At 42.2% G+C, this 24,760-nt stretch overlaps 3 protein-coding genes across 4 annotated transcripts in view; 2 read left to right on the top strand and 1 right to left on the bottom strand.

Moving 5' to 3' along the window:
* LOC114433828 (AT-rich interactive domain-containing protein 3B-like) overlaps positions 1 to 4,166 on the top strand; it is a 41,098-nt gene extending 36,932 nt beyond the window's left edge. The window contains exon 9 of the mRNA XM_028402558.1: positions 50 to 4,166. Within this exon, the coding sequence (XP_028258359.1) occupies positions 50 to 243 (194 nt within the window). The 3' untranslated portion in view covers positions 244 to 4,166. The remainder of the gene's footprint in view (positions 1 to 49) is intronic.
* Positions 4,167 to 5,195: 1,029 nt separating this feature from the next.
* On the bottom strand, positions 5,196 to 13,535 carry LOC114433782 (semaphorin-7A). 2 transcript variants are annotated; one of them, XM_028402473.1, is made up of 14 exons: positions 13,440 to 13,535; positions 11,621 to 11,748; positions 11,499 to 11,540; positions 11,324 to 11,422; positions 11,101 to 11,209; positions 10,841 to 10,948; positions 10,607 to 10,743; positions 10,345 to 10,523; positions 9,616 to 9,712; positions 9,333 to 9,513; positions 8,584 to 8,699; positions 8,291 to 8,436; positions 6,636 to 6,706; positions 5,196 to 5,901 (listed from the first exon to the last, which is right to left on the bottom strand). In XM_028402473.1, exons 1-14 carry the CDS (start codon positions 13,456 to 13,458, stop codon positions 5,546 to 5,548), a joined length of 1,788 nt encoding a protein of 595 aa, XP_028258274.1. In that variant the 5' UTR covers positions 13,459 to 13,535; the 3' UTR covers positions 5,196 to 5,545. The 2 variants fall into 2 exon arrangements, with proteins under 2 accessions (XP_028258274.1, XP_028258273.1); XM_028402472.1 differs by having other exon boundaries at positions 11,621 to 11,751; positions 13,440 to 13,532.
* A 2,953-nt stretch (positions 13,536 to 16,488) lies between these two features.
* On the top strand, positions 16,489 to 23,780 carry LOC114433533 (synaptotagmin-5). Its single transcript, XM_028402161.1, has 5 exons — positions 16,489 to 16,614; positions 17,794 to 18,791; positions 21,765 to 21,936; positions 22,645 to 22,811; positions 22,895 to 23,780. The coding sequence occupies exons 1-5, from the start codon at positions 16,593 to 16,595 to the stop codon at positions 23,042 to 23,044; spliced, it is 1,509 nt and encodes a 502-aa protein (XP_028257962.1). The 5' UTR covers positions 16,489 to 16,592; the 3' UTR covers positions 23,045 to 23,780.
* The last annotated feature ends 980 nt before the right edge of the window (positions 23,781 to 24,760 follow it).

Genomic DNA, 24,760 nt, shown 5'->3' with positions numbered 1-24,760 from the left:
AACATTTACCGTCTGTGCTGGAGTAATAATGTTTCTTGTTTTCTGACAGGAACCCTGTTTGCCCAAAAGTCAGGTGGGGCCCCGGGGCCTGCTGTGTCGGCTGCTGCTGCTTCAGCCTCCCCTGCTGGAACCAGCACTAGCTTTGGCTTCTCCGCACCCCAGGCTCAGACCCTCAGCCCCACGTCCTCTTCCTCCTCCAAGGGTCCTGGCTCAGCTGAGCCGGCCCCCAGCGGGTCACCCTAACTTAGGCTGCCCTTTGAACCTGCTCTCCAGGCTTAGGTTCCTCAAGGAGGCCCATTATGAATATTCAGTACAATGAGAAACCGATAAAAATAAGAAACTCTTGCACAACAAATACCTCATCAACCCTGTCAACCTCTTGGCTGTCCAATCATGAACACAGAGCCTGAGAATATTGTATGACAACATGTGTCCAAATGCACTGCTATGCATTTAATCTAACAGTTACACACACATGCACACACAATCACAATCATACATACACACACACCATCTGCACACATTACACACATATTAATCCTAATGTACATGCTAAACACAATCAGCTCAGCCAAAACCCACTGACAGGTGTAGTCACAACTGAACTTGAAAAGTTTTTATTTTAGGACATTTTGTTTGTTTGTTGCCATTTTGTTGTCTTTTTGATTTTGTGTTTTAGACTGATTTTGTTTTTAGTTTTTCTCTTTTTACATACCTCAAATCAAGTAACCTGCAGTGGTGTCTTTACCTCAGGAGCTGTAGTATATTTAACCTGAATCAACTTTATTTTTGTATTCTTTTTGACCTAGTTGCAATCAGGGGAAGTCGGGTAACTCTCACCAGTGGAACCTTGTGTACAGAGCACCCAACTCACAGTGATAGGTCTCCAACCCGGGCCGCTCAGGTTTCTTTAACACGCCGCAGCCTCTTTGCTGAACTCAATGGTGAATGATCAGATGCTGTAGATCAGCATATTAAATACCTCAATTTATAACTGCCCTCAGCTGAGATTAGGTGAAGTCTATTAGAAAGGAAGTACAAATCTAAAGTTCAGCTGCTCACAGTTCTACACATGCTGTTTTTACAGATTTAGCACACAAGGTTGGGGGAACATCAACTCTCATCCACGCACAATAAGCCTAATGAGACCCTGAGTTCATGTCTCCACCCAGAGATAATACTGAGGCATTCCTAGTTCCTGATACCCACTCAGAGTTTTTTGTTCCCAATTTTGTTAGTGCATCCTTCCTCCAGCTACAGCTGCAGAGCTGAAGGTCGAGTGAGATGGCATCAGCATCCGTGCATAGCTCTCAGACCTCACACTGGCCTCTCTGCTCTGGAGGCGTCTCTCTCAGGAAGCAATGTGACAACCGCAAGGAAACACTGTTAATTTAATGAGATACAAAAAAAAGGATTCATACCCGAAGAATGCACAAGCCTGCATGACTTTTTCAAGAATACCTCATCAGACTCTCTGAAAAAGAGAGCTGCACTACATACCTCATACGGCTGCAAAGCCATCCAGACTTGGCACCCCAAATCCTACCTGAACTGAAGTGTGTTAACACACTGCTGGTGGTTTTTGGGGACAAAGAACTGCGACGGGCTTGCTCTCCTTCTCCTGCATTTACTTGTAGAACTTGTTTCATGCTTGCTTCTTGCATTTTTTTGTAGTTCCTCAACTTGTCTGAGAGGCGTGATATATCTGCATTTTTTTTTCAGGGAATAGGAACAGAAACTTAAGTTCCTCGCTGACACATAGCTTTGTAGGATTGGTGAAATCTACACAGGGGTCAATAAAAAAAAGGCCATGTTAATTTTAAATTTGACTGTACACAGATCATGTAAAGTGCAGTCTTTTTTCATGAGGTAAAATGATATGCATGCGTACAATCATGTGACCAGTGTTCTAACACCTTAAATCCTCTGGTTATTGCACAGCTAGATACCAAAGCCGAGTCTGTCCTTTTAAATGATCCCTCGTACAATCCTGTTCACACCTGCTGTGGCACATAGCAAGGCAGGGCCACGTCTCTTTTGGACTGCAAAAAAATATTGCATCTTTAAATATGAGCTTTTTTTTCCCTAAAACAAGTAGAAAATATGTTTATAGTAAACCCCATTTTTCACATTTTACAGCATGACTTAACTATTTGGAAGCTACAGTGGAAACAAGTGTTAAAAATTGTCTGATTACATGACATGTAAAGATGGGCCTATTTGGCATTTTCATTTGTTTAAGTCATTATCCGGATCAAAGGCCCAGATACTGCGGCCGCCAGAGATGCCCCCCCTAATTTAATCTTGTACAGATTGGCACTCTTAAAGCTGCTTTTTAAACAACAGTGGCCCGCAAGTCCCACTTGCCTGATAATCCAGGCTCAACTGGATTATGCTGCAATTGCTGTTATTGTAAAATACTTTTCACCCTTTAACTTTTTATCAATTTGAAACACCACAGAAGGATGAAAATAATTTTCTAGCTTTATCTGTGTTGAATGTGACGCATTTTACCTGTTTAGGAACCTCTCTGAGCCCAGTGTGATCCGAGGTGGGCGGCCTTGTGGCTTTTAATAGATTGTATTTTGACCTTTATGTGTCAGGTTGTGCAGACATTTTGCAGTGCAGATCACAGTTGATGGTTTGAGGACTTTAGACAATGCTGCTGTTAGTCCTTAAGTAAACCTCTGTATGACACATAACTGTATTTTATAAAAGGTGAGAATTATAGGTGCTGCCTTAAAAGTAGTTGCTGGTGAGATCTGGTCAGTGCAGGTTTCACTACTCCACTGGCTGGGAAAAGTCTCTCTTCAAGCTTAATCCTTTGGAGAGCCATTACTTATTTTTTTTTGGGAAACAATTTAATCAGACTTAAGACACCAGTTGTCTTTCACGCTGTTGTGTTAGCAACTGAGTATATATATTTATTCATGTTGTTTTTTTTTTCCTGATGGACCTTGGTTTTAGTGACAGTTTTAGGCTGTGTGACTAAAACACTTTCGTGTCCAAGCTTTCTGTTTCATCTGCTTAGTCTAAGCAATGAATGTAGCTTCACTGCCTTTGTATGCGTGCGAGTGTGAGTGACTGAGTTCAGTATATATGCGCAGTGAGCATACTTGTAATAACATTAAAGATAAAGCAGATGGCACCACAGCTGCATCTAGTATATAATGAAGACATGCGTGTTTGTTTCATGGTTTGAACAAAACAAAAAAAACTGAAACAGGGAAAGGTTTTCTCCTGATTCAAATTCAGTTCCATAATACTTACATGTGCTGTGAGAGGGTATGTTATCGCTAGCTGTATGGGAAATGGAAAGTGCTGAGGGTTGGTCATTCGCTTTTCCACTTCAGTATGCAGGTTTTGTGTAGGGAACTGTCAGGGCATCTGCAAGGCTTCTGCTGCCTGACTTGCTGTGTGGATTAGTATACTGTTTGTTATATGTTGTGCCTGTAAACCCCCCCTACCCAATCATAACCACAATACCTCAGGGCAGTGGGCTGCACTCACTGTCATGCATGTGATGCTGAAGCTGAAGCTGCATTGAGGGACGAGTACTGACAGACGCTGTGGTCACTTCGCTGAGTGCTACTCATTTGGTCACATTTTTCTGGTGGTGTTTTTTTTTTCTTTTTTTTTGGAGTTTTGTCGTCAGTATCTGCAGGCAAGGTCTCGTCACTCAGGAAGCTGTGAAGTTGGAAGTCTGCGGAACCTTTTGTCTCCGATGATTTTGGAGTTAATTCAGTTTTAAAATGTTTAAAAAAAAAACTAACCTGATCTGTGTAAAAACAGGTGCATATGCAAGTGGTTATCGAATACCTCATTTATCAATTTTATGTTGTTGTTTTGGCTTGTACAATGCTCCGTATATTAATTCAACTGTGGGGTTTGTGCATATTTTTGTACTATTATTATTATTATGGACATGATAATAATGATATTACTGATATATTATTATAGTTTTCTCTTTGATTAAAGCAAACAAAAAAAATAGGACAAAACATACGAATGCTTGTAAAAACTGGTTTGTGCTGATTGTATTTAAGAGGAGCACTTTTCCAAAGTGGTTTTCACACATTCAGTTTTGTTCATATTAGTTAATATAAAGATATGGTTCTCAGGGCTTTAAACTCGTATGTCATGATAAAGTTTTACTTTATATCTTATTCCCATGTCTGTGTGCGTTTATTTCTTTCTCTGGTATCGACAGATATAGCAGCTGCTCACATGTGATTGCCGTACGTTGCTCTTTATCTCACACTTTGTGCTTAGCTGCACCACATAGATAGATTAGTGAATAATAACACCCAAAAAATTCTCAATTCTCAACAGACAGTCCCTGGCAGTTTCTGTGTGTCAGGTTCAATAGCAAAAAAAATCCCAAAATATTGAAATGAGCGTGAGCCACTCACTGTGGAAGTGCCCATATTTAAATGTGATATTTCATAAATGAACTTCCTGTTGATGTGTCACACAGCATCCCAGAACATCAGGAAATGTCAAAAGGCGAGTTGTGAAAACATGGCCTTTCATAGGCCCAGTGTCTACTTTTAGAGCAGTAACAGAAATTATACTTGAGTTAGCAGGTACTTCAACCTGTGTTTAGAGGATGTATAAGGAGCTGGCACAGCCCAGCTGGAAATGATGCACCCTACAGTCAGGTCTAGTAGTTACACATAAATGATTACTGTAATACCAGCAGATTTTTACTTAAATTAAAACATTTAATATTATTATAATAATAAAAATAACAAATATTCAAACAATACAGAAAAGAAACTTTTACAACTTTATGTACACTCTGATCCAGAAATAATACTTTAAGGTGGCGGCAGCGAAACAACAGAAAAAAATAAAGTGCTAGATGACCGGAGTTAACGGAAAGCAACTATTGAACTGCTCACAGTCTGCTGTGCTGGTCGGGCTCACACTTGATAGTATCAAAAAAAGCAGAGCCGTGGGGGAAAAAAAAGGATGTCTCAACTGTCTTTCATCACCTCAGAACATTTCACAGTAATTACCTCAGTCTGATGAAATACCTGAGGTAGTACACAGGAGTTAGAAAAGGGTATGAATTTAACATATACAACAACAACAAACAAATATTGGCAGCCTAACAGCCCTGATCTACCTGCTTTGAACTAGATTGCCAACCTGCTACAACATATGTTATCACTCAGATGTGTACATATTGATTTATTTGGTCTTTTCCCAGCATAGCAAGTACAAGACGTGTCATGTTGTAATGCTTTGTGGCTGCAGGTTAATGTGAGGCACATCCTGATGATAGATCTGTATATATTTATATCAGAACAGAGATACCTCTGTTCTTAAATACTGCAGCATTTGTGGCGTAATCAAGCCCTGGATGTAAAATCTTCTGAAAAAAGTAGCATCATTTTCCATTGTACATTCTTTTGTCGAGATGAATAATAATTATTATAATGTTAATATTATAAAAATATTCTGACATTTGGCAATTAACTTTAAAGATACTCTTAACATTTTGCACATGTTTCACTGTTGTTTTCCTTAGACGTATACTTTACCAACAGGACAAACTGCTAACTAGGACAACCATTAGACTGAGCCACACCACAGGGAGTGACAGCTGTCCAACAGCCCTGTTCCCCAGCTGAAGACGGTACGTTGCCAGAACCTTTCTGTAATCCATCTCCTCTGACTCACACCTGTAAGTGCCCACGTGCTCTGGACCCATACTGTCGATCAGAAACAGACACTGCATCTCCCTGGAGCTGCAGGATGTGGAGCTCAGGCCGTGGTGCCAGGTGTACTTTGCATAACGGGATGACATGTTGCACTGAAGAAAGTACTTGGACTGAGAGGGAACTGTGATCACATTCTCATCAGCCTGTGGATGACTTCTGACGTATCTGAATTCTGAGGAGAGAAGAAAACAAGGTGTGTTCAAGACACGTGATTCATCTGGTTTCATTTAGTTAGAGCATGCTAAGACTCGTGAGTATGAATGATATTGGTTAAGGGAATTGGTGTTTGACTAAGCTATGTTATTTTTAAAACATTTTACAGAAGCGCATGAAGCATGAATAATAAGTCAAGGGTTTGTACAATGACATCATCTGCCACAAATTTGGATGAAAGATAAAGACAGAAGATAGCAGGACTATTATTACCATCATTCTCAGTGTTCTTTATATTATGGGACTAAATAGCCTTATTTATCTTATTTACATGGTGGCATGTCGTTTCTGTCTCTACATGGTCGTACGTTTACGATCTCTCCCCACCCCTTTGAGGAAGGAAGTTCCCCCATAGCCACAAACTACAGATGATGTGAGATAAGCTGTCAACTTGGCTCACACAATTTTTTGTTACTATTAGGGGGCCTGGTTTTCTCACTTATAGACAGACCAAACGTATTTCAGCAGATTAAGACCATATAAATCAGCTAGTATTCAGAGACAGACTGCAGAGAAGCGGCAGTATAAAACACTATATTTGTGATCTGATCTGTAATATAGTGTGCAGTGTTTTGGCACTGTCCAAGTTATCATTAGTCCTGTGTGCACAGGTACAGCTTGTATTTCTGCATGCGTGACATATCAAATCAAAACATTAGTATGAAACAATACAGGGTGTATATGTCTTAATACCTGCTTTAGAGGAAGGGGTCTTTGTACTGCAGGCGGCAAGGTCTCCTCTGGCCATTTCATCCTCTTTGTTTCTGTGAAAGAAGCAGATCTGGTTTAAAAAAATAACCATGAGATTTTATACATCTTTAACTCTCATTCAATAGGTTGAAGCGAGGCAACTGGACTTGTCTAACGTCTGGCTGAGGTGGCGAGGTGGTGTTGGGACTGATTGGCAGTTCATTGTTCTTGCTGTGAACATGTGACTTGGAGTGAACCTTCCTGGGAATGGATGGAAGCTGCATTATGTGTGGTAGAAAGATGATGTCTGAGGCCACCACCTCCAGCTTAACATAGATGCTTCCTTGACTCCTCTTTCATACCACCTTTCCTCCCTGTCTAAAATGTGAACGTTGTTGTCCTCAAAGGAGTGTCCTTTCTCTTTGAGGTGGAGGTGAACAGCTGAGCCATTCTTCTGTGGAGTGGTTGTTTATTATCTCCAACATACAGGCTGGGACATTCCTCACTGCACTGGACTCAACATTACATCACTGTGTTTGTCCCTGGGAGTTTTGTCCTTTGGGTGTAGCAGTTTCTGTCATGGGATTAAACACACAGCAGGTTCATATGCAGTCCAGTGCAGTGAGGAATGTCCCACCACCAAAGCTCACTTGCATAGTCTCATAGTCATTAGTCAGTTGTTAGACACACCAGACACAGACAGCCAGACCAGCACAGGTAAATATGGAGGCCACCCACTGAGGTCCTCCACCACATATAAACCATGTTTCCCCACCAACAGTTAGAACTGATGAAGCTGCTTGGATGAGCAGCGAAACGTCTTCAAGAAAACTCTACAAGTCCAGACGCCTTGATTCAACCCTTTGAATGAATGTCCACTATCATTCTGCTCTTTGTCAGCGAGTGTGGGCAATCATGATGCATGATGATATCATCACTCCCATCTCTGCTTGTACACAGCTAAGCTCTTAATCAGACTTCAATTACTTTTTTATCATCATCATATAAAACAAAACGTACAGTCAACCTTCACCTAACACTGACTCAGTCTGTACATGCATCACTGCGGAAGGTGTGGTTTAGGGGGGTGGGGGTGGGGGGGTCTGTGGTTTGTGCGCAGGTGTGAACATTTGCAGCTCAATGTGAAATGAATACTCATGTGACACTTCTTCTTTTAGAGAAAAGGATGTGAGACCCATTTTCAAATCAGTGAGGCTAAAACAGTTCAAAAATCATGCAAAAAAGGGCGTCAGTAAAGTTTCCAGGGGACACGATCGGTACCCTTCTTTTAAGAGTGATAATGTAATATATAAAGTCCAGAGGTTACAGTATCATGATGTGAGGGAACTATGGGAACTTTTTGTAAACAGGGAAATTCTAAAACAAACACCCTTTTAATTTCATTATACTGTATTAAAACCCCTTCAGTGTTTATTTATTATACTGGTACTGTGGAAGTCTGTTTGTGGACACTCTGACAGCTGTTGAATGCAGGTCATTGTGGCATTGAGGAAGAAATAAAAAACACACTGCAGCTGCAAAGCGGAGCTTCTGGAACATTACACAAACCTGAAGTTTAAAGGTGTTGAAATACTGTGACACGGCACATCTATAGTATGAGGGAAGTGACATGTGTACACGTTGCGTGTCAGGCTTACTGTGTGCCACGTGTGCAGTGCGTTCCGTTCCAGCTGCAGTAAGGGTCTCTGGACAACACGCAGTCCCCACACAGGTTTCCATACTGGGCGCAGTTTCCCACATCCAGCTGGACCAGTTCACTCCTGGAGTTCACATAAAGCTTCCTCTGCAAGGATGAAAGAATGATGTTATAGAAAAGAAAACAAGTTGTACTTCCGTCAATCATTGTGACACTTATATGAGTTGCACTAAGAACCAATACTGCCAAGTATGACTCTCCCATTCTTACAGTGGGTGGGGTGGTGACACTCACCGACTGTGGGTGGAGTTTGATGTTGAAGACGTGCTCTGTGTCGTTGAATGGTATAAACTCCATGATGACAAAAGTGTGACTCTCATTCTGCATCACCTTATGAACTTTACCATTATCTGTTTGAAGGTGCAGGATGAAAGGAGAGACGATGACTAAAGACACAGACACATTTCTCCAGAGCACCCTGCCCTTTAGATTGTGTTAGCTTGTAACTCTACTTCAGCAATCCTTTACAAAACTTAGGTAAACACTAATAAACTGAACAGCCCTGCAACACTCATGGTACCGAGTGTCATTATGAGACTATTTTTGAGAACTTAGTCACATACACTCTGTTGACCCTGTTGTCATCATATCTGTGAACGGTCACTATGGCCAAATGATCAGTGAGGAAGTACCAGTAATCCTAAACCCTAAAGCCGAAGGCCTGTCAGTCACATGACAGCACAAAAAGACACTTCTTACTTTTTAAAAATACCAAATTTGATTCTTTTTCAGTCCTCACAGTGACCAGTGCTTAGTCATCAAGGTAAAAAGTCACCTTTACTCACAACCTGTAGGAGGTGTGATCCACACAGGAAACTCTAATGTGCTATTTGTCATCACACACACACACACACACCCCCATTTGATATTTCCTCTTCTTCACAACCCGTTTCCAACCAAATGTGGGGAAATGCAGACGGTTAGGGGAAACCTCTAAAGGTCATCATTGATTTATACTATATTCTATTAATAGTCTTACTCACTTAGAGACAGGAACATAACTGTGTGCTGACTGCTGACACTGTCGACTTCGATGTGAGTGTAATGGTGTTTAAAGATCATCGGGGCCGAGTTATGCTTGGGCTGCACCCGCCGCTCCATCTCTGAAGTCTCCTGAATCATCGCCAGGGTGTCAGAAGGAATCTTTCTGCTATCTGCAACACACTAAAGAGAAACAGGACATGTTAGAGACTGGCTGAACATCAGCTGCCCTTCACAGTTCCTGTCTGGCTGCTAGGCAGGATGCTATGCTCGAGTGGCTCATACTTCTCTGTTTCTGTTCTTCTGGCTGCCTTTGAAGGAGGAAGTCTCGAAGATGTTGTTGATGTCTCGTATGGTATAGACACATACAGCGCTTATTCCCCTATACAGAAACACAAAGGTCAGCGGGTTTACACACAGTTTAAGGGTTCACTGTGGTTAAAGGCTGCTTTTAATGGTAGAAGCTTGGCTTCAGAGGATAGTTAAAGTGAATGTGTGGTGAAAACGTGGTGCATTGTCCTTTGGTCACTAGTTGTGATCAACGTGTGGGTATAGCTTCAAATCTAGTTGTGAGTTCACTAATTCTGGAACTCATTGTGGCCCATGTCTGTTGTTGTTGTTGTCTGCAGTGGCTTGCTTTGTTGAGTTATTGTTGTGACTTTGTAATGCTTCTGCTTTGTGGCTGTTGTTGGTCACATGTTTAGTTTGCGTGTTCGATGTTGCCACTTGTGTGATCCTCGTGTGTAGGTGCATGAGCTTTTAGCTGTCACTTTAACAGTTAAAAACAGTTAAAATCCTCCTGTCTGCATGATTTGGTTAAGTCTGCAGACTTAATAAGCGACTTGGCTCTTTTAGAGACCAAACAACAGCTGATTCTTTGGTTCAATGAGAACCACAAAGGCACATGATCGTAAAATGTGCAGTCATGTGGTAGCTTGAAACAAGCTAACATACTGTTTTGTGTGTGTGTGTTTTTTAATTGTATTCACTGCTTTCTTGATAATCAAGGCCTACCATTCGTTTCTGAAGAGTGCATAGACTGTGGTGTCCTCCCATCTCTCTGCATGCACAGTGCTGACGTCTACCAGCTCAGAGAAATGCTGTTTACTGCCGGTGTCTCCACAGAAGAGCTTTGCATTCAATCGGGATGTCCAGCTAAACTGCAGGTTGGTCTTGGGACCACCCATATCCGACTAAAAATCAACACACAGCCGAAGGATCAATCACTTCTGCATAGCGTGCATGTTAACATTTATGACGCTTGTCTGGTCCTTACCATGCAGACCTGTGCCACAAAGGGGAGCCACATTTCACTGCACAATGCAGGGTCTTCGTTCTTCTGCCTGTAAAAGGCATAAACTCTGCCCTGTCCGTTTTCACGCCTGCTGGCCACCAAACCCACATAGTACTCCTCTAAACACGTACAACAATAAAAAGAGGACATTAAATCAACAGTGAATATTTTTAGTAGCGTTTAAAATAAAGGGACCTCTCAGATCTCTGTAAATACCTCTCCCGTGCTGTGTTGGTCTGACTCCGTTCAGGCCAAACTTGTGAATGCCAACATGCTCATTAGATCCTGAGTATGTGACGTAGAGATCTGCATTTTGTTCAGATTCTGGAAGGGAGAGTTCAGAGAGGCGCTGAGTTCGGTAAAGTAGGCTTATAATTAAGTAAACACACGTATTAAGGAAGTCAGAGCAGATTTTTAGACATAAGGCAGCGATGACTGAAAACTAAGTAGATAGAGGAAATATTGATCAGACTCACCCACAAGAACATACTGTTCCCCTTCCTTTATTTGAAACATCTTTATGCCTTCTGTTATCTCTCTCATTTTATTAGAGGGCATGCACATTGGTGACTGCTCGGATAAAGTCTACAAAAAATACAATACGTCAACAATATGTATAAAAATATACGACATACAACACAAAGAGTGAGGAACAACACAAACAGGAACCACAGCCCTTCTCAGAATCACATGTCTTACCATGTTACAGCAGGATGTTTCTATGCCATTGGTGCCACACACAAACACTTGGTCAGCCCGTTTTCTCTGGTGCACCAAAGTGATGTTATAGTTGCAATCCTATAATGTCAAGTCAACAGTCAGTCCATCTATCCAACGTATTTGGCTTTGCTGTAGTTACCTGTACACCACTTACGCTGTTGGTGCACTCCTTCCACTGCACCTTCTTTTCTACTGCCTGAGAAGAGACAGGACAGTTACTTTGGTCCTTTTGCATTTTGCAGATCAGCCTTTTGTGCTTGTGCACATATTTATTACCTTATCAGGGTTTTTAAAATTGTAGAACTTCAGGTGCGTCTGTCCGACGGATGTGACAACGTCCTGCTGATCGTGCAGCAGAATTTGTACAGGTCCACCATGTCCAGGTAGAGGGATCCTTTTAACTGCTGCTTGAAGAGAAATATGGAACAATAAACAACAGGAAGTAAAGCTTCACTACTTTAATTATAGATTATGAAGGCAAACCACCCTTACTGAACAACAGGGGGTCAAGACAAAATGTTTGTGCCATTTATTCTCCACCATGGAGAAGCATGACTCCAAAGTGCTGACTGGATAATGTCTTTATTTCTTCAGGCACTCTTTGTATCTACAGCCTATGATCTGCACAATAACCAACTTAAACTTTAACTTTGACCTATGTGGAGCCTGTTTAAATTGCCCAGATAGACACCATTTAAAGCCCGGTCAGATCCCATGTAATCCCCATGTGTGCAGACACAGGCAGGGCCACTATGGAACCTGCAGGCAAAACCACTTGGGACCCATTGCAGCCTAATTTGAATTCATGTGGGGCCCACATATAAATGGTGGCTGGGCCACCGTATATAATGCAGCAGTTGCAAATCTAGATACTCTGACCTGTTTATGTATCATTTTCAACCACAAGACCATGTTTGCACAGCATGCAGTTGCAAGAGACACAAACAAACACACAAGTCTGCAGAAAGGCGAAGCTCAGGCATCAGCAGACTTGTGCTGGCTTTTGGCCGACATGAACAGAAACAGAGATTCATAGCAGTATAGGGCAGGTTTCTTTCCTTAAATGGTTATCGTGAAAGTCTCATTGATTGTTTAGCTTCCTGTTTTAGTGAACAATGGTGACCGATGAGAGAGCTAATCCTGTTGGAGGAAAACATGTTTATAGGGCCCAAACACATAAAATGAGCGGAAGCCCTGTTGGAACCCTTGAGATTATTATTTTGACTTTTTCCTCCTAAATGAGTGCATTTTTGAAGGCCGAGGCCTGGACATGCTCAAAAACTCACCAAACTTAGTATGCATTTTGGTTTGCCCGAACTCTTTTCTAAGAGTTTTCTCCAGAGTTTTGAAAAAATGCACATGGAAAAATGACTCCACAGTGCAACTAAAGCATATAGCCCCAATGGCCGGTTTGACTTGTCACCCCAAGACCCCCTCCAAATCCCAACAATAAGTCATTGTGGTCATTTTTTCCCTTTTCGAATTCTGACCCTCCTTACAACCCTCCTTACTTTTTTCAGCACAATAGCAATCATAGACAAGAAGGTCAGCAATGTAATAAATTAAAGGTCCTGTGAATGTATCCCACAGTTTGTGTCTGCTAAAAGATGCAGTCAACACACCATGAGGGCTTTGTCCCTTGTCCTTTGTAAGCATTCCTGATTACACTCAAAAAACAACTGAGTAGTGATGAGAAGTCCACCATCCCTGTGTGGGAGCTGCTCATGTCTGGATATAAAAGAATAAAAATAAAATACACAATGCTCATACAAACTGAAATAGCTCTAATCGTATTCACCGTGTGTGTGTGTGTTAATATCTCTGTCACATAAGCTTTTGCAGCAGATATAGCTCGTGTTATAATAATAATACGAACCGTGCTTCATTCATTTCTATTGGCGCTCATGTCCGTGGTGTCCTTACGAAAATGCCCCGCATTGACTTTCTATGCCTGCACGTACGTAATTTCACTGCATTTCGTGTCGGTGCCACGTAATGGTGTTAACAATCCGTGCGTATGTCACGTATTTCTGTGAGATCAGGTTGGCTGCACAGACCCGGCGCATATGTTTGTAGAAAATAAAACATTTCTTACCTTTGTCTGTGAATAACATCCGCGCACCATGCGTGAAGTTGCTCTCTGTCACAGTAATGACGCATGACAGCAGGATGGATGTTGGCAGGAAGTTATACATTGTTTCTATGGTGAGACGCGAGCTCACTCTGTTATACATAAAGTCAGGGGGCGTGACCCTGTGTTTGGCGTGGCTTCTAGTTAACACAGTTTAGTTTAGTCCTCGCCCATTCTTTTACATCCGTCTGGACGACACAATAGGCTGTACAGTAGCTTACCACAGTAAAATCCTCATGATCATAAAATAACTGCCACTCTCCACAGTCTGGAGCTCCATGCAAAATCTCACCTCGTGGAGATTCAATGATAATGACAGGGAGGAATCAGCCCAGAACTACTCAGAGGAACTTCTCAATGATCTCAAAGCAGCTGGGAGCACAGTCACCAAGAAAACAGTCTGAGCTCTGCCATCACCACCAAGTACTAACGCACGTTTTGTGCAGGGATCAAACACTAATTTTATTAATGAAAATGCAAATTATTTATAACTTTTTTGAAATGCATTCTTCTGGATTGTTTTGTTATTGTTCTGTCACTCACTGTTAGGATAACCACCATCCCATTAAGAGCTGGAGATCACAGGTCAATGAGGACAACATCATCTGCAAAATGCAGAGATGATCCTGAGGCCACCAAGGATGACCCTTTTCGCCCCTTGGCTGTGCTGAGAAATTGGCAAAGAGCCACCGTGATAAAGTCCAACCTCCACAAGAAATGAGTCTCACATATTGCAATGCAAACTAGAACTGCTGATAAACTCTATCTAACATGACTAACATGTGGTTTCCTTAAGAGTATAAGGAGCAATATATCTTTTGTTATGATCCTGTGTGCTGTGGTTCTTGATTTACATGTAATCCTTTGGAATATTTGTATTTTGATGGTTGGTTTTGCTGTTTCCTGTTTTCCTTGTGTATCTTTATCAGCTTTACTTCCTGGTGTCGTCTCTCCTTTGTGATTAGCTTTTCCACCCTGATTGTGTTCACCTGTGTCTTGTTACTTCTGTGTCTACAACCCAAAGAAGCTGCTCAGGTAGTGCAGGTCAGGATGGATGCAGCAGGACCGCTACCTCCTCCTTTGTGCAAGGAGGAGCAGGAGGAGCACTGCCAGAGCCCTGCAACATGACCTGCAGCAGGACACTAATATGCATGTTTCTGCTCAAACTGTCAGAAACAGACTCCATGAGGGTGGTATGAGGGCCAGACGTCCACAAGTGGGACATTTCTTTGGAGGGCTGCACAGCCCTTCATGTGCTGGCCAGAGGTACCCTGACTGCCATTAGACTGCCATTATCCAGACCTCCATGGGTTAATAATTTTGATTTACATTGATCTTTTTTATGTTTTTTTGTCTCAATGTATTCCACTAATGAATGAAGATTTTCAACTGGAATATTGAAGTCAGGCAGCACTTCTCATCCTGCATATAAATACTGAGACTGGACATATTTGTGGAGTGTGAGGCTAAACTTACATTTGGTCCAGGTATGTAGTCTACTGCACATTGTTTACACTGTGACTGGTGAAAGTTGATCCAGGGTCTATAATAGAAAAAATTCAAAAGCACTCTTAAGTAACTATGCTGTTGAAATGGATTGCACATCTCAATGTACCATTAAACATTAGCTCATTCATCTGTTGTAAAATACGTGCGTTGCGCTTGATCCGCCCATGTCAAGATGGAGAAATCCTCATTTAGTGCTACAGTGTTTTAATCTGGAGGAACGTAAGGCTTCTGTCGACAGCTTGAGGCCTGAGGGCAGCTAATTTACAGCACAACGAAGCATATGGTTCATAGATAAAGCTACTGTATTTGTCTTGAAGATTAAAGAGTGTGACAGGGTGGTAGGATGCGTTAAAAAAACATGTTCTTTGGTAGCAGTAGCAGCAGTGGTGGTGTTCTCAGGGCAGCCTAACAACCATGCTTGAGGATGATCCAGAGAGAGTGTTATAATAATAGACAGTGTATGTGGTGAATATCATAAAGAAACTTGCTGTCTCTTTACCATTATACTCCATTTAAATTGACGTTCTGCCCTCTAGTGGCCATGATTTGAATGATGACGGATTTAATATTTGTGTTTCATTTCTCTTTAAGGGAAAGAGATTGACATTTTCTAGCATTAGCGTGGAAAAAAAATATAGTGATGAGCATGAGAACTTTTCTATCTTCATCCAACACTTTGTGAAAGATGGTGCAGTCCTGCACGCATGCAGATTATCATGATAGCGTGGCATTATCCTTTCACTCAGACATGCAGTGCTCATACAGAGTAAGCTATAAATAAACACAATGAGTGAACTGAGCTGCCTCTTTACTCTAAGAAGGGTGCTCTCTGCAGCATCCTGGGAGGGACCATCAGCTCAGACTGAACAAAAGGAGTTTGTGTAAACTGCATTCAACATCTGGTCACACATACTATAGTGTAAATTTCACACCAAGTGTAGTGGGTGGGAGAGAGTGCATTTTCACATCTCTCCTGAGGTAGTGAATGTGTTGGTGGTAGATAGACACACTGTGACCCCCAAGTTGGATGCATTTGGAACATATTGATGCTCATGTATATTAATTAGGGATGTCAAAATTAGTGCGTTAACACTGATTAATCCAGCATTGTGCTTAATCTGATTCAAAATTTCAATAATTTGATACTACTAATAAAATGTGTGTTCTCCCTTTTAATTGACGGCCCTTTTGTTTTATTAAAAATATTAGTAGTTAATATGTGTCAGGCATTCTTATCTTAAGTCTTGGAGGTTTCCAGAGATTTTTTTTGTCTTCAAAAATCTGGATATGACCATTCTCCACCTCTGCCTCAAACGTCTTCCCTGCAGGATCTTAATGTGATTTGAATTCTTATTTTCTAATTGATGTCACCTAATCACCACAGAGGGCAGTCTTTCAGCTTAATGACTGAGATAGAAGGATGTGATGATCAGTTTTTGTAAGGAGGCAGGACTTTTAATGCCTTCAGTCAGCGCCGCTGGAATAAAAACTCCTTGTGCGCATGAAGCCATTGGCTGGAAGGCTCCGGGTCCCTGCGCACAGGCGGAGGTCCGCTGTCAGAAACGGGGCTCACACTGACTCAACACACACGGCAAACTGAATGGGAACATGTCGCAGTACACTCTGGCAGGTAGGAAAGGTTTTTAGCATTGTGTGTGTGTGTGTTTTACACAGTTTGTTTGTGTCGACTCATGTTTGCGTTTATTTAACTTTATGTTTCCGACTTAAAAATCAAAACGCATCATGCGTTAATTCAGTAAAAGAACGCAGCTGCTGTTAAACTGAGCTATAAGAAGAGAGGAAACTGAGGCTGTGCAGGGAGGCTGCCAATCATGTGTGTTTTACATAAATCTGTATCAACAGGGTCAGATGAATACAAACCTTCAATCACTTTCAGACAGTGTAAAGTCATTAAACGTTATTTCCCATTACTTTAAGAGCCTAGCTGCACCACAGCAGTAAATGTTGCATTTAATGACTTGGATCTTCTCAAGTTTCACCATTATCCTCTGCTCCATAATATTTGTCCAGACTGAGTTATATTTTAGAGCCATTCCATCAGCCTTTATTGTCACTGCTGCAGCAGCCTGTCTGTACTTTCATCTCTTAATGGAGGCAGTGAGGAGCCGCCTGCTCCTGCACCGGCTCTCTGAAAGGGGTCTGCACTGAGTGTTAGCCCTCACTGGCTTTGATAGTGACCTCATCTGTATGAATCTTTATGCATCTCACACAGTGTCTTATACTTTATGACAGGTCTCTTGTGATTATGATGAATTTTTTAAAGTAAACATTTCCTTTTTTCCATTGCCAGTTGTTTATACATCACATTGGCTGGAGCTCACGGTGTTCCAACATTATTTATGCCTCGTATGCGCCAGTCTGTGAGATGCATGACTCATCCATATGCGGTGTCATTATTTGACATAGATTGAGCATCGTTTTCAGTCATAATTTTAATATATGATTTCTGTATTTAAAAGTCGACATGCTAAAAAGACGTCCAGAAAAAAAGGACTCTAAAAATGATGAGTGTCATGACGTTGAGTCACTAGGAAACCTGTGCTTGGATCAAACCCAAACTCTAACAATATCATTTATTTACAATTATGATCAATTATAGGGTTTCCTCATTTCCTCATCAAGGATGCAGAGTGCAGACAAAACAAGATAATGAATCGCATCCTTCTAATGAATTTTGAAATAATTTATTCAAACTTAAAAGTTGATTTGATTTGTCAGTCTGTGCCTCATGCTCCTCACTAATTCCATTAACTTAATATTAACCTGTGACGGTTGCTCTGTTTTCTAGTGCACCTGCAGATCCTGCTGGCTGTGGGTCTGGCTGTATTCTGCTACTGTCTGGTTCTTGGCTGCATCCTCTGCTGTCGCAGAAGGAAGAGCATTTCATCGGAGGACAAGGAGGCAGTTTTTTTGTCTCCTCATCACGCTGAGAGGGTGACTGTGACATTGACTCCATCTCTGTGTACGCAACCTGTCAAGCAGCAGTACGAGGAGCTGGATGGGGATGTGTTGGATTTCCCTTCCTCTAAAAGCAGCTCCTCTCCATCTGAAGACGACCTCACTGCTCTGCCCTTTGACCCCAGCCCTACCAGGTCAGCTGAGCTGGTGCAGTCTACGTCTTTCCCAATGCGCCGCCTCAGCTCTCCTGTTTTTCCTTGCTCACCTAGCAAACCTACAAATCATGGCAGAGCCTCATTGCCCTCTATCACCAAATTGAGTTTTGTGACCAAATCCCGCCGGGCGATGGCTCGGCGCAGCACTGTGAGCGGTGAAACTTTGACTTGTACTGAGAGCAGCTGTCTGACTACCGATGCCGCTAAAGCTCCCATTCATCAGGAGGAGCCCTGTCCGTCACAGTATGGCTCTAACGCTCTCTCCCTCCCCTCCAAGCCTGCTCCTCTCCTGCATTTCTCTCTCCTCTTCTCCTCTACCGGCGGCACCCTGATCATTAATATCCTGGGGCTCTCAGGGGCCAGCCGAAGACGCAGCGGGGTGTTTGTCCGGGCCAGCCTTCCTCCACTGTGCCCCTCCCCTCAGGAGACAGCCTCGCGGCGGCGCAGCCTCAGCCCGGAGCTCCACGGCCAAAGCTTTGTGCTGCAGGTGGGCTCGGTGGAGGAGCTGCGCACCTGCACCTTGACACTGGCAGTCTTCAGCAGGGACTTCTCAGGCCTAAGAGAGACTGCGCTGGGGGTGGTGGAGCTGCCCTGTGAGCAGATAGAGTGGGAGCCTGACACCACCACTAGCTACACCAGGCAGCTGACCCTGACTAAAAGCAAGCTGAAAAAGGTACATGCTATTTGATTATATACGTCACAATTACCCCTTGAGTTGCAAATACATTGTAGATAAGATGCCCTCTGAGCCTCAACACCCGGACCTGAGACAAAATGGACCCTAGGTCTCTTCAGACCTTAGAAAAAGTACTGATAAGCTCATGTTGTGTGTTGACAGCAACATCCAGTTTTTTGTAAGTCCACAGAGAGTACAAGTCAGAAGCTCATTTCCTCCTGGGTAATACACTGCAACAATCAGTAACAACAGTTATTCAGAAAAGGAAATCAATACAACTTTGCTGCCTGTTTGGCAAAGAAGCAAGTGGCTCTACAAAGGTAACAATCTGATAGTACGTCCCCCAAACAATCACATTACTAGATTTACAAGCATTTATGTCCCTATTTTTTTTTTTTTTTTACAAAAATTTAAGCAAATACATCAGCTGCCAGTCAAAGAGGTGCTGATAACTGGAGGTTGACTTGTTGAACAGAGTGATATGGAATCAAGCCTTCTGGCTGCCTATTTTCCAGGAAGAAGATAAGTCTCAAGTCTTAAATAGAGAAGTCTTTCCCATTTAGTAATAATTTTCTGTGCTCCTCGTGCCCTTTTTTGGGTCTTGTCAGACCAAATTAAGATTCAGCACTGACCTTACACCTATACGGAGTCACAAAGGAAACTAAAACTAAACTAGGGAACTAAAACATGTGGTGCAGGCAGGACTCTTAAGTTTATCAGGCATTCATGTCCTCCTAAGGACCTTTAGTGCAGATTAACTCAGGACAGACTTTGTAAGTGTCAGACCGCATGCCTGTGAGTGTGAGTGTGTGTGTGCACAGTACACTTGTACCACATTATTTTTTTTACCACTCACACTTTGTTTAGTGTGAGTTTTCATCTGATGTAATGTAAAGGAAACCTACGCATACAGTCCTATAAATAACACATATCGTGTTTGTTTTTCCTATGAAGGAATGTAGTGTCTAATCAGCTCTCCCATTAGCCAGTTTTCCACTGTTGTTAGTCATGGTGACATTGTTGTTAGTGACTGCAGAGCAAACAAGCAGAGAGCAGCAGAGTGCCCACGCCGTGCCCTCGGCTGAAACACTGCCAGAAGGCATTAATAACAGGCTTCTGAGGGGAGGTGGGCCTGATGTTTCACTGGACACCACTCAGTCAGTCACACCGATTTGCTGTGTTGTGACATCAGAGGCAGGTGTGTTCCATCGGTCCCTCCTTTAACGTCCATGTACGGGCCACCTCCACAACACACACATCATCACCTTCCTCTTCCTCAGTGTAGCAGCAGCAGGCTGTGAATACGCTGTGTAGATGGAGGCTGCCGGGAGGAAGCTGCTCTCTGATCTGAATAATGTTTTAAGTAGCGGGTGTGTGCATAGATGCTCTGCACTGCTTAATCCAGCCTTCATTGAACAGGATTTATAGTAAAGCAGCATCTTTGTAATCAGTGTAATGGGACCAGCTGCATACTGCTGACTATAGTCATCTGAACTGCATTTTAGTCGGGAGGCATGATGTGCCAGGAAATTTATTCCAAGCTGATCAACAAAATTTGAGTTTTTAGAGCATTTTAGTCATAAAACTTTCTTATGTTAGTCATCGACTGATTACATGAGCAATGCATATACTGCAGGAAAGATATATTCTATCAAACTAAAAGCAGCAGCATGGGGTCCACCTGCCAGCTGTTTCTTGTTGTTTTTAGTGCTATAATTGAGTCAATTTCCTGTTTTTTTGCCTTCTATTATCATCTTAGTTCTGCACAATTTCACACAGGGTACCGTCAACAGGGCTTTGTTCAGTGTTTTTGACTGGTGAGAAATTTCAACAAACTCAGCTGTGATGATTAGCATTTGGCCACTTCTCACCAGTTAACATTCACAAAAATATGTGTGAATGTAAAAATGTTAAACAAATACACACTCACCAGCTCAACAGTCAACTAGAATAAAGATGCTGCCTTTGCTTTTTAACCTCTAGTGACCGCTCTAAATGAGTGGGTAGTCTCACGCTTGCACGTCATTTCATTCATACATGTTGAATGAAAAAAAATGATGCCATCAGGGTCTGTTACGTAACTCTACAATCTACAATAAGAAAATAATAAGACCTCTGCAGACCTCTCCGTTTGGCAATAATAAAAGCCTTTCATTGTTTCAATGCAATTTCAAATAAATCAAAAATAATATCAAAACCTCTTAGTTATCTCGAGTGGGGTCACTCGAGATAACTCTCACGGAGATCTGAACAAACAGTTAAGAAGTGGTCCTAATGCCTGAAATGGCCAAAACAGATCTGCTGTGAGTGTGAGTCTCTGTGATCGTTACAGGCAGACCCAGTGAACCGTACCTCACTTGTTGGATAAAATTGCCTTCACACTCTGCTGCCCGGGCCTCAGCAAGTCGCCAGCGGGCTCCAACATTGAGCCAGTTGACAGCTGAATGTGACTCACCGGATGCCAAACAATACAAGCTAATAGGAGCAGACATGACATGGAAGTTACCATCGTTTAAGCAAAGTGACTTGGAGCATGAATGTCTGTATTATTTTAGGACGGGTGGTCAAATGAAATACTTAAGCCTGACAGCTAAAGACACACTGTATCAGTGATTTAGCCCCGTGGACCCCTTCGGGCAGGTCAGCTCAACATGCCTGGTGGTTACTTTGTAGAAAAACTTGATTCAGATTGCAACTGTGTCTTTACTTTGAATGGTAGTGATTCACCTCTCATTCAGACATTCTGAAGCCGAGTCTGATCTGCATATCCTTGCTTTGGTCGACCCATTCACTCACAGGACCATACGAACATGGGATTTTCCATATTTTACATCTGAAATCAGCTCTTTTCTTTTGGTTTTTCTCCTAAGTGTAATTTCCCAAATGGGTGAAGGGAACATCTGCTAAATGAAAGACTTCCCCTGATGCCAAATCCCATCATGTTTTAAAACTTTCTCCTTTCTTCCTCAGAGTGTGAGCTCTCAGGAAACATTAGGTCGCAGGAAGAGCTCGGTGTGTGTGCCGCGGGTGTTGGGGCAGCTGTTCATCCTGCTGCAGTACCAGACCCTGGCTCAGCGCATCAAGGTGATGGTCCGAAAAGCTGAAAATCTGGCCAAGCTCACACGGATCCCAGGAACTCCAGGTGAAGTCTAACCTCATATCTAAACACATATGCTGTTTGTACAAACACATGGGCAAATAATATTATTAGGCAATCAGCAACATTAATCCAGAGTGATAACATTTTTAAATTTCCGACTTTCATCTGTCTGGTGCTCCTGTTAGCTGCCATGCAGATGCCCACATTGTGTTCTCCTGCGTTGCCCCATCCATAATCAGACTGATTGGCCTGGAATATAATCAGATTAGTAGCTGGTCAGCCCGGTCTCATTTCCCCTCCTGTCTGCACCATATCTCACCACATGTGATTTAAAACCGTGCATCTGAGGATGCTGGTAAGCAGAGGAGGAAGCAGAAAATCCTGTAAACAACTCTAATGTTTTGGTTTCACACACCTAAAGATCACATTGAAGCAAATAGAGAGGTCAGGTTATTTGTTTCTTGGGACAAATTGGCCCTGAAATCTAAAAAAAGAATCCTTGTTTATGTGACAGCAACACATTGCTTTTTAATTTTAGTAAATCCAATTAGCATGCTAGTGTGGATTATCATGTGAAATTATATTTTTCGAATGATGGTGCAGATGTGCATCATTCGAGGGAATTAGCATTATTGATGTAACAACACAAGTTCAGTGTTGCAACAACATTGACTGAAACATTTTGCTGCTTGCTTGTTGACATTTTTTGAGAAAAAAATAAAACATTTATTTATTTATATATTCCCACAGACCACTATGTTGTCATTAACTTGCGTCAAAATGGGAAAGTAATCGCTACAAAGGAGACAAAAGGTGCCAGTGGTTCAAACCCTGTCTGGAACGCTCCATTCCTTTTCGACCTCCCACCCGGTGACATCACTCAACTGCCGCTGGCGCTTGAATTCATCATCATGCAGGTGAGAATGTCCCATGGTCACACAGAAATTGGTCTTAAAATCATCACGTGGTTCTGTGTTTGTAACCCTCTGTGGCTTCGCAGGGCCGTCTCTACACTAAGAGCAGCATTCTGGGTCGCGTGCTGGTCGGCAGCGATGCATGTGAGTCTGGACAGGGACACTGGAACGAAATGTGCAGCCGGGGCCAAACGGAAACCGCTCGCTGGCACACCATCCAGTCAGATGCACTGTAGGGCTGACTGGACATGAATGGACATGGGTGGCTTGTTGCCTGCCTAATGGTGTCCCACAGAAGGAGTTAGTGGTAACATGACCGATATGCACAACTCACCTGCATCTAAAGTATCAATACTCATTACAGTTGTGTGCATTTTATAGACAACATGAAAAAGAAACAGCTGATTTGTGGAGATGGTCGATTTTCCTCCTTACCAACAGTGTCCAGCATCCCTGCATTGCCTTTGTGATTATATCCACTGTGACTTCTACTGTACTCTGTAAGACGTGTTGTGTCATTCTGGATGTTCTGTATGAAACTGGTGTGTTGATGTTGTGTTTTGTATTGTGCCCAGAGGTTACAAGTGTTACAAGTGTCATATAGAACAAACATTTATTTACAAAGCTTGTGGTTTGCTGTGGTGTGTAATTATGCCATTGTTTGTCAAAGACTTTTACATGCCTGTTCAATATCTTGCAGTATCTTGAGTATGGGGATGTTTGGCTTTACTATGTGTGGCACGTCTGCTAAATTATTACTTTGTTTTGTCCATTTCTTCAGAGATAAAAACTGTTTGGTCATCCGTTCATCCACAGAAGTTTACAGTAAACAGTTAGGTTTTATGATTCACAGTCACTGCAGTTCAATGCTGTGCTGCTGTCCATCTACTGGTGCAGAGCAAATATGCATTTAAAGAAAAATTACAGATTTCCTGGAAGAAAAATAACTGTAAAATAAATCCTGTAAAAATGTTTCTTGTTTTTGCTGCTTTGTGATGATTCAGCCGTTGAAGCATCTCAGTGGAATTTAAAGGAAAAGATGCTCTCTAGCTCCCCCTATGTTTGGATGTGTTGTGGTCAAAGCCTCCTCTGTAAATGGTCTAAATCATGTGTATTACACTGAGCTACAAACTGTCTGCAGATAAACCGGTCTATAACTTGAATAACTAAACTGACGAGGAGAAACTGTGGATATCTTTGCTAACACAGCCCATCACATAAGCTCGCTGTCAATCATACTTGTTTCAGGCTTTATGGGTCAAATTAAAACACATGCACATACAGGAACATATATTTGAACTTACTCCATTCATCCTGTTGATATTACATAATTATATAATCATATATACAAATATATTTGTTATATTATTTTCATTCGCCGATAGAGATACATGTGCACATGTTTTTCTACAAGCCTGTAGCCTGTAGCTTTGTGGATACCTGTGGGTGGCCTGTCTTGTATATGAAGAACTTAAGGTGCATTTGTTTGGGTCCAGACTTCTCAATTAGTCCATTGCCATTCTATCACTTGAGGAATGCATTGGATTCACAATCCATACTATCAGGCCTTTTCCTGAGCAGGAACAGCAACACACCTGCTACAGATAATTTGGCTTAAAGAACAACACGTGCACAATTTACCAACACACGGTGCATCGCTGACTGAACCCTGCCTGCAGCTGAACATCTGACCGTTGTGATGATGTCAAATGCTGAAGCTAAAAGTCTGATCTTCTCTGACATCATGACACAGCAATCACTATGATTTTATTGGACTATGTGGACTTTTTCTGCTTTGCAGCTGGAGGCCGTGGAATCAATATAAGAAATGTCAATAAAACTCAGTTTTCTAAACTGAAACTATGAGCCCACAGTCACAATCTGATGTAATGCAGCTCCAAGGGCGATCAACACACAGATGTAACACTGCCACACATCTCAGGTCTCTGAGT

Source organism: Parambassis ranga, chromosome 3 (assembly GCF_900634625.1).
Source record: "Parambassis ranga chromosome 3, fParRan2.1, whole genome shotgun sequence".
Lineage (NCBI taxonomy): Eukaryota > Metazoa > Chordata > Actinopteri > Ambassidae > Parambassis > Parambassis ranga.
The sequence above is the reverse complement of the archived record's forward strand: the minus strand, read 5'-3'. Positions and strand labels throughout refer to the sequence as shown.